General features: G+C 38.3%; 1 protein-coding gene across 1 annotated transcript in view; it reads left to right on the forward strand.

Annotated features, from left to right (window-relative positions):
* Positions 1-10,265, forward strand: part of farp2 (FERM, ARH/RhoGEF and pleckstrin domain protein 2) — a 71,632-nt gene that overhangs the window by 42,617 nt on the left and 18,750 nt on the right. Inside the window, exons 12-15 of the mRNA XM_015371105.1 lie at positions 1,837-1,894; positions 2,047-2,299; positions 7,933-8,117; positions 10,090-10,179. Coding sequence (XP_015226591.1) covers positions 1,837-1,894; positions 2,047-2,299; positions 7,933-8,117; positions 10,090-10,179 — 586 coding nt within the window. The remainder of the gene's footprint in view (positions 1-1,836; positions 1,895-2,046; positions 2,300-7,932; positions 8,118-10,089; positions 10,180-10,265) is intronic.

Here is a 10,265-nt window from a genome sequence, read left to right on the forward strand (position 1 = left end):
TGGATCGATGCATCGATACAAAACGATTATTATTTACACCCCTAATTCACACTGCAAAAACGATCTCTAAATAGATAAACATTTGTTAAATTAAGTGTATTTACCCCTAATTTTAACGGGTAAGTAAGATGATTTGCCAAAGAAATTAGTATTTTTAAATAAGAGTAAAAAAGTAAAGTAAAAGTAAGACAATCTAATCGTTTTTTTCTTGTTTTAAATGTAAATTTTCTTGTTCCATCGGCAAAGTGTCTCACTTGCCTCCTCAATTCAAGAAAAGATGCACTTATTTTAAGAAAAAAATACTTATTTAGATTTCATTTTTTTGCAGCGCATTATTTAATCATCACTGAAAAAAACTAATGAAAAAAAAAAGTGCATTTTTCTTGAATTAAGCAGGTGAGTGAGACACTTCGCAATGAAATAAGGCAATTTATATTTAAAATAAGAAAAAAACTGCAGTCTCTTATTTCAAGTGCATATTTTCTAATTATCTTAGTCTAAGAGTAAAAATGCTCATTCCATTGACAGATCGCCTTATTTATCTGCTCAAATTAAAGGTAAATACACTTAATTTAAGACATTTTTACTAATTTTTAGATCGTTTTTGCAGAGATAATGTATTGCGATGTAAAAATAACATGGCAAAGACCGTCTGACAATATTTTAAATTTATAACAAAATACACAGCTTGCAGTAATTTTATTGTTTATTTACATCGAAAACAAATATTATTACAAATGTTGGATGCCTTTAACACTTTCATGCCCACAATGACTGCATGTGCACATGTGCACATGTGCACGTATGAAGGGGCTATTTTTACACCAAATAGTTCCTTTTTAATTGAATTGTATTCCACTAAAGGTCCCATATTATGCAAAATTCACATTATCAACTTTTTGTAACAGTCATGTGTCCTTAGATTCACAAATGGAAAAAAAAAAAACTTTAATTTCTATAAGTGCTTTACTAAACCTCTGAGCTAAATCGTCTTTAAAAGCATCTGTTTGAAATGCACGCCCTTTGTGATGTCATAAGGGGGAATGAGCTGCCCATAGCCGTCTGTAGACGCCCATCAGTCAAACTACGGACTTCATCTTAGCTATTATTCCAGGATTCTAGCCGATAGCGTGGCGACGTCTGGTTGTCATGGTTGCGGGAGGACGGGGGCGTGGAAAACTCGTCCAGAGCTAATTAAGGAGATTTTGGTAAAGAAAACCTGCTCTGGGGGCCTCAATGTTTATATTTTATAATGTAGGACAATATGCACTGGAAAAACGGTCTACAAATGAGTAAAAATTTCTTGAATTAAGTGTATTTACCCTTAATTTGAGAAGGTAAATGAGATAATTTGCCAATGGAATGAGTATTTTTACTCTTAAAATAAGATAATTAGATAATATGCACTTAAAATAAGACTATGCAATTGTGTTTTCTTATTTTAAGTGTAAATTGTCTTGTTCCATTGGCAAAATGTCACCTTTACCTCCTCAAGCCAAGAACAAATGCATTTATTTTAAGAAAAAAACTACTTATCTAGATTTCGATTTTTTTCCAGTGTGGGACCTTTAATTTTTGCAGGTAAGATCGTTAGCCTGTAGAATAAGATAATTTAGGTTTAAAATGAGAAGAAACGGCTCTATTATCTTATTTTAAGTGGATACTTTTTAACATTTTTATTTTAAGGGCAAAAATATTGTTTCCATTCTCAGGTGATCTTATTTAGCTGCTCATTTTTAGGGCAAATATAGCAACTTCTTTGAAGTCTTGCTTCTTTTAGCTGAGCTTTTGCAGTGGGATCGGATTATTCTGAGACAGATGTCTGTTTTTGTTTAGGAGGAACAGCAAAGTGAGAATGTCTGCCCGCTCCTTTACATCAGATGTGCCTAAACAGGTAAATAAAACTCATTCCCATTAAGGAGTGAAGCAAACAGACATAATGTCTACCAGAAATGTTAAACCACTCAAAGTGTGTATTTGTGTCCTTTAATCGGTATGTTTTTGTTCTTGCCCCGGTCTGGTCCTTTGTTGTCCGTCTGTTTTCAGATCTTGTCATTCAATGACAGCCTCAGGTCCCCAGGCTGCCTCTCCTCCACCACAGACTCCTTCCTCCCTGCACACATGACCAGGATTTTCCAGCAAACAGAGCTGCCGCCTCAGCTCCAACATTTCTCCCCACCCAGCCAGTCTCCAGCACCACCCCAGCAGCAGCAGCCCCCCTTGGGAGCAGCTAGGCCCCCCAGCCCTCCGAAGGAAGACCCAGTCAAGGCCGTTTCCCCGTCTCACTTCTCGTTTCAAGGTGCCCCTCGCAATCAGGCAGCAGGACACTGCAGCCCCGTGTTTGTGTGTTTAGACAGCGGCTCATCCCAAACCCTGCCCTCCAGAAATGACAATGAGAATAACGAGCGTGGCGGGAGGAGGGGGACCGGGTGCTCGCTGGAAGGGGGGCGAGGGAAACTGAAGGGAGCGCTTACACCCGAGGCTTTTGAGGCCGAACTATTGCGGACGAAGCAGAAGGCCATGTTCTCCATGTCCGGCTCGCCTCTGCAGGTGTCGGAGGAGTTCATAGACGACGATCCCACCGAGATCTCCTTTTATGCCGGGGGGGCCGAGGCTTACTCCTTTGGGCTTGATGAGAATAAAGGAGGGCCGTTAGGTTTCGGGGAGGCGTCTGACGGCAGCAAAAATAGGATCTTTAGCGTTGGAATAGAGGACCTGAACGGGAACATCAGCCTGGTCGGGCACTCTGAGACCAGCTCGTTGGTCAATAACCGCTCCGAGTGTAGCTCATTAGACAACCTGGGGCTCAGCTCTGCGGCCGAGTCCATGTCGGTGGGCTACGGGGTCCCCGGCTCGTCCTCCTCCCTTCGCCTGCCTGGCTCCGACATCCAGTCGGAGGCCAGTTCCATGGTCAACTTCCCAGCATGCTCTGTGCGCTCGGAGAGCAGCTCCGCCGTCCAGTTCAGTGACCTGGTGGAGCAGCTGGAGCAGCTCAGCTACCCTCCCACCGCCACTGAGGGCTCCGGGAACGGCAGCTCGGACTCAGACTCCGACTGGGGCTCTGACGGCAACCTTCCTCCTGAGCAGGACCTGTTTTACAGTAACCCTCTGACAGGAAGTGGAGGAATAGAGGGCTTCCTGCTTCAGTGCCACAACCTGCAGGCCCTGGCCCTGGCAGAGCCCTCTGGACCCCCACACCTTAAAATGTAGACCCTTAGAGCACTTAGGCCCATCAGCTGCTGAAAAAAACAGTTTAAAAAGAGTACACTGCAAAAAATATAATCTAAATAAGTAATTTTTTCTTAAAATAAGTGCATTTTTTCATAAATTGAGGAGGAAAGTGAGACACTTTGCCAATGGATGAAGACAATTTACATTTAAAATAAGAAGAAACAATTGCATTGTGTTATATCAAGTGCATTTTATCTAATTATCTTATTTTAAGAGTAAAAATACTAATTCCTTTGGCAAATCATCTTATTTACCTGCTTAAATTAATGGTAAATGCACTTCATTTCAGATTTTTTGTACTTATTTCTATATTATTTTTGCAGTGTAATATAAAAAGCAGCTTATCTCTCTGTCTAGAAGTGATGCATTTCGATAAAAGGAGGATATTTTCCCAGTGGAAGCCAAACAAATCATTTTCATAACATTTTATAAAGCTTAATGATCTACAATATGTAGTCTAACAATCCAATCCTTCCCATTTTGACTCGTCTTTCATCTTTTTGCATGTTTTTAATACATTTCTTAATGCAGGAAATGTTTCCCTTCGCTTAACACAAGCGTAAAATTAATAGTTTCACTAAACAAAGTTAATTTTGCTTATCTTCTGAGGCCTTCCTTATCTTTGATCCCTCTATAATCGATCATCTAGACTGAAGTTAAGCACATTCAACACATTTCACCTCTGTGCCTTACTGACACCTGCTGGCTGAAATGGTTATTACACAGGCTATTTCTGGGCCTGTGGAATTTTTTAGCATTTTAATTATTACCCATAAAACTTCACATTCATACAGATAATATAATGAACACTGCAAAAAATACATTTTTTCTTGTAATCGTTGTATATTTCCTTAATTTGAGCAGGAAAGTGAGACAGGAAAAAGGAAAAAGACAACATCATCTTATTTCTAATGCATAATATAAATCATCTTATTTTAAGAGCAAAAATATTAATTAAATCTGCAGCTGATCTATTCAGCTGCTCAAATTAAGGACAAATATGCTTATTTTGAGAACTTTCCTCCTTTTTTGATCAGTGTTTGCAGCGTAAACCTTGTGCTGTTGAGCCATAAACTGCTAATACCACTTTATATTAGATGAATGTATTACGTTTTATAAGCATATTTAACACTCTAGCTGCATCATTATTAACGGCTGGAATGAGGATGGACGTAGTTCGGTGTTAAGAGGTTTATATGATGTAGAAAGTTAAAGGAAACCACTTTTTGTACATTTAATCCCGTATTTCTAGTTGTTGTTTATTTTTCCCTTTAGAGGCTCTAGCTTTAAGCGCGCTTTGGCAACGTTCAGGTTGTTGAAAGGAAGCAGCGGTTTGCACATTGGCTTCATTTATGTTGCTTTTTTCTTTGAGTGTTTGAAGCATTGATGGGTATGATGGGTTTTTTCTGAAGTATTTATAGAGGAACGTGTATTTTTTTCCTCTCATTAGTGTTCTGGACTCGATTCTGTATGAATCTACCGTTTAAATCAGGAGGAATAAACTGCGAAGCTGAAGTCCTTCTCCTTTTTAGCTTTATTTGGGTTTTCAGAGCCTCCTGTGCTTCGTAGAGCAAGGGTTGCTGACTCCCTGAAAAACAAAAAAGGACACCACCTGTGCGTTCCAGCTGACCCGACTGCATTAAATTAGATGCATATTTTCAGTATGCTTTATATTCATTATCGTGGACTTTTTCCACCCAGGTATTTGTTTTTTTTCCCATTCCTCCCTATATTTCTGCATCCTTTTTTTTTTTTTTTTTCTCGGAGGAGGAGGAGCATCGCTTTGCGATGGTGCACCGCCCCTAAAACCAGCGTCGGCATTTAAATGACTCCGTTGGTCCTCCATACTGCTCCGTTGTCTCCCGCTATCTTCTCCGTGAGTGACACTTGGCTTGACCAATGGGATGAGGGGATTCTGGATCGTAACATACACTGAAATGCTGAAAAAAATCGAAATCTCAATAACCAATTTTTTCTTAAAAATAAATGCATTTGTTCTTGAATTGAGGAGGTAAAAGAGACATTTTGCCAATTCACAACAAAAAATGGCTTCTAAAAAATAAGGGGAAAAAAAGTGTTTTAAGTGAATAATTGCTTATTTTGAGCAAAATAATCTGCCAGTGCAGCAAGCAAATAAGACTTGGTAAGATTTCTTAAGCATCCAAAAAAATTTAGATCAAGTAGAAAAATCTATTTTTCTTTTACTTGTTAAGATTTTTTCTCTTATTTTAAGCAATTTATTCTCATTTATTAGTCATTATTGCGTAGAATTAAATGTCCTGTAACCAGTTATTGCTAAGCATCCAACAGGCTTAGAAACAAGGCAAATGTAGTTGATACCAGTTCATTTAAAGGCTTAAAACTAGTCTGTTTCTTAGCTAGAATTAATTTCATTATTTAGGTAGTGAATGTATGGAAAAATACACTTGACAGAAACTTAAAACTTTTTTTTATTAATAAATTATTTATTATTTTTATTAATATTTTAGCAGAAATGTCACAGAATTAAGTGAAATGCTGCTCAGAATTAGTTATATTATCTAGTTAGGATGAAAAAAATGAATTTTCTTAAAACAAGTCAAATAATCTTAACAATATTTATTCTTACTAAGAAAATAACAAGTGTAATAAGACCAAAATGCTGAATTTGAGTTTATAACACTTGCATAGATTTTCCTTTTTTGCAGTGTGGAACAAGACAATTTACATTTAAAATAAGAAGAAAAAATTGAATTGTCTTATTAAAAGTGCATATTATCTAATTATGTTATTTTAAGAGTAGAAATACTCATTCCATTGGCAGATCATCTCATTTTCCTACTGAAATTAAAAATAAATGCACTTAATTCGATTTCTAGATCCTTTTTTCCAGTGTTTATGTTGTCAGCTCATTGGTCGCGGTGCAGGACCGGGCCCGGGAACAATTCTACCGTAAGTTTTGTATCTAATGTGCCCTTGTTTTTCATTTTCCATTAGTTTTTTACTGACTATTTTTTTACTCTCACAGTAAAACGGGACAAAGTTCGTTCCTTTTCCACTAAACACGGGACAGGTACTTCTATTTCTAAATACGAAACAATTCCGTTTTTCATGGGGCGGTTGGCGACCCTGCCTAGAGCACATCTTTATCTCAGGGGTTTGATGCTTCATGGTGGAATAAACCATCAAATCCTCCGGCGTTAAATGGGATGCAGCGGTTAAGATGGCGTCTCCGATTAAAAGCGCTCATTTGTTCTCGTTGTCATTTTGTTGGCCGGCTAAAAACGAGCCGTCAGCCTCTGCAGCAAATGTGCACAGATCTGGATCCTCCTTTAGCTTCTGTCATCTTTGTCGTCTGATCTGACAAAAAGGGCTTTGTCTTTATTTTTTATTTGACTATTTTTGCTAAATGCCCGGACGACAATAACCAGCTAACTGCTTCTAGCCGCCAAGTAATCATCACCTTAATCCTGTGTGTATTTGATCCTAATCATCATCATAAATCTGTACTTATTGTTTTGTATGTTTTATTTTTTTTTAATTCTCAAGAATAAAGGATTTACTTTTGGGTACCATGAATGTCAGACTTAAACTTATTTTTGCAAATCAGAGTCAGCAGGGATTTATTCTTTACGTTTGTCTTTATGTTTGTAGGAAATAATTAATTGACCAGGCTTCTAGTTTGACCTCATCTGCCCTGAGCTAATGGTGTCTGAACCGTCTGTAACGGTTTCTGAATCAGGCCGTATAATGAGGAGCAGATCATTGTTTTATGAGCCGTCGATCGTCAAACCCAGTGACTGGAAGACGGCAGGCTTTCCGATCCATCAGCAGATGAAAACAAGCTTTGGTTTCCGCTGTTTTCTTGTTGTTTCCTCTATCAGACCACATGCAGCCGGGGGCGGGGTCGCACATCAGACGGCTGATTCCAGCTGCGTGTGCGCCTCGTTTAGGCGGGCCCTGTGCCAAGTCATTCCACAGCAAACCCCCGTCCCCTCTGAGCCGCCCCTCCTCGTGTGGGCCCCCTGAGGGCCGCTCCACATCAAACATAAACAACCCATTTGCCCTGCAGAGGAGCCGCATTCCTCATGACTTTTTCCTTTTTTTTCTGCAGGAATTATTTCCGGGTCAAATAGCGAGTCCTGTGTCTTCTTGTTTTCTTTTTTTTTTGTGCTGTTTTTTTTTTTTTGTTGCTCTCCCCCCACCCCCTCCCGTTGCTTAAGAAGTGGAAGAGCAGCTGTTCTAAGAACCGATCTGTGACTCGGTTAAAGGACTGGGATGGATTTTCTCTCTGTCGTACAGAGAAGCTAACGGCTAGAACAGAAGCAGAGGAGCCGGTTCTTTAAATGGTTTCATGCAGTTAATCATTTAGCTCCTTTTTTTTCAGGGATTAGGAAATGATCCCTGGGATTTCCAAAGTGTGGGAACCAATACTTAGAGCTGCTCTTCCTTTATTTGCTGCCTGAGTGGTGCAGATTAGGCCTGCTGTTTGTTCTCACAACAGAAAGGGAAAAGAAATGGGTTAAGTGACGGTTAGTGCTGATGTTTGGCAGCAGGCCGCTAAAATCATGGTGGTTCTAATAAGGCTGCAGGGATTAGTTCCTCTGCAGGTACAGATTAAGCCCCTCCCCCTTATTAAAACTTTCTCAGATGAAAAAAAAAAAAATAAATCCCTCCTCCCCATATTTGCTGGTGTTAATTTCCCCTCTCCCTCTTCCATAGATTCAGTAATGGACAATCCTCAGCTCTCGCCCCTCACCTCCAAGGGTCCCCTCTGCCTGTCGCCTTCCTTCCAGATGTCGACCCTCAGCCTGCCCAGCCAGGCCCCGTCTCCGCTGCAGAGCCCCATCCTGAGCGAGGTGGGCGGCGCTGCCAGGCTAGAGGAGGAGGAGGAGGGCAGGAGGAAGGTACACTGCTTTATTCCCCCCCCCCTCAATAATTCATCAACATTTCAAACCTGTTCACAGACAGAGCCCTGGGAAAGTATTCAATCATCACCAGTTCTTACTCACATTATTACCCAGAAAGCGTAAAGTCTGGATTCATAGTTCTTTATTTCATCATCCCTCAATAATCTGCAAAGTTCTGATTTAAAGCGACTGCAAAACATTCATATCATGTCTCTGTTAGCTGCTGAGAAATTAGTGGGATTATATGCGATTACTATTGTTGTTGAAATTATATTTATATCTTTACAAAAAAGTTGGACTTTGTTTCCAAGTTTGAAGACGTTTCTCTTCCATCCAGGAAGCTTTTTCAATTCAAAATGGCCGAAATGGCGTTTAGTTCCAGGTTTTATCCAGCAGCCCCTAGAAAGCCTGGAATGGTGGAGCCGTTCGTTCTTTTCAATTTGCATGTTTTCAAAACCGAAACAAGGATTTTGATGAGCTGCTGTTTAAAACCTCAAATGCAATCTATTTTAGCCGCTTTGAATTGAAAAACTTCCTGGATGGGAAGCGAAACGTCTTCAGACTTGGAAACAAAGTCCAGTGGATTATTTTGTAACTCTTTTGTGAATGACTCTGACCTGGATGACTAACAATCTTCACCATATAATTAAATCTGGCTCAACGTTTACGTTTGTTGTCCTGCTGGGATTTTAACATCTGCCTCCGTCTTTATCAAATTCTAACCAGTTTTATTTTGCTCTGAATATTACTGCAAAAAACAGCTAAAATAAGTAGATATTTCTTAAAATGAGAGGATTTGCTGAAAATCTGAGAAGATAAATAAGATGATTTGCCACTTTACACTGGAAAAAATCAAAATCTAAATTAATCATTTTTTCTTAAGGGCATTTTTTCTGGAATTGAGGAGGAAAGTGAGACACTTTGCCAATGGAACAAGACAATTTAATTTAAAATAAGAAAAAAATCTATTTCATTATCTTATTTCAAGTGTATATTATCTAATTACCTTATTTTAAGGCAAAAAAAATCCTCATTCCATTGGCAAATCAATGTATTTACCTGCTCAAATTAAGGGTAAATACAGTTAATTTAAGACATTTTGATTTATTTCTAGATTATTTTTGCAGTGTTAGTTATTTGGTTCTTACACTGCAAAAACGATCTAGAAATAAGTAAAAAAAAATTTAAATTAAGTGTATTTACCCTTAATTTGAGTACCGTAGATAAATAAGATGATTTGCCAACGGAATGAGGATTTTTACTCTTAGAATAAGATAATTAGATAAAATGCATATGAAATAAGACAATTCAATTTTTTTTTTTCTTATTTTTAATTTAAATTGTCTTGTTCCACTGTTAGTGTCTCACTTACCTCCTTAATTAAAGAACAAACTCACTGGTTTTAAGAAAAAAAATGACTTATTTAGATTTCCATTTTTTTCAGTGCACCAAGATAAAAAAAAAAATGACTACTATGTTGTAGATAATTTATCTTGTTTTAAATAAATCATTTCTAATTCTAAGTGTAGCCTTTGCTTATTTCTAGATTTAAAAACCTTAAATCAAGTAAAAGTATTTTGCTGCATAGAAAAATAATTTCCTCAGTTTGAGCAGCTTTTCATTCATGATTTTAGGCGCTCCTTAATTTATGTAAATCATCTTAGTCCATTGGTAAAAGTTCCTTTTAGAAAAAGGACCTAATTGATAAAAAATGGGCTTAATTCTATGAAATGTTTGCAGTTTGCAGTTTGTTTTTCAGGGTTCATTTTAAACTCCTTCAGCTCAAAAAGCAACAAGGATCCAAAAAGGGTTTATTTCAGACTCAATATTTTACCAAGGCTCTGCATCCTGACATGTTGATAATGGAAGGCATGCTGTTGTTACTGAAATATTGTTATTCTTTCTACTTCCTTTTTTGCCATCAGTTTATCTTTTTCTTTTTACGATTAAGCCCCCTTTCTTCCTCCAGCGATACCCCACCGACAAGGCCTACTTCATCGCCAAAGAGATTCTGACCACGGAGAGGACGTACCTGAAGGACCTGGAGGTCATCACTGTGGTGAGTTACCTGAGTTTTAATTTAAATTTAATTTAAATGAGTTTTAATTTAAAGCCGCTGTCACACCTGGACGATTTACACCAGCG

Source organism: Cyprinodon variegatus, unplaced genomic scaffold (genome assembly GCF_000732505.1).
Source record: "Cyprinodon variegatus isolate N-32 unplaced genomic scaffold, C_variegatus-1.0 Scaffold53, whole genome shotgun sequence".
Classification (NCBI taxonomy): domain Eukaryota; kingdom Metazoa; phylum Chordata; class Actinopteri; order Cyprinodontiformes; family Cyprinodontidae; genus Cyprinodon; species Cyprinodon variegatus.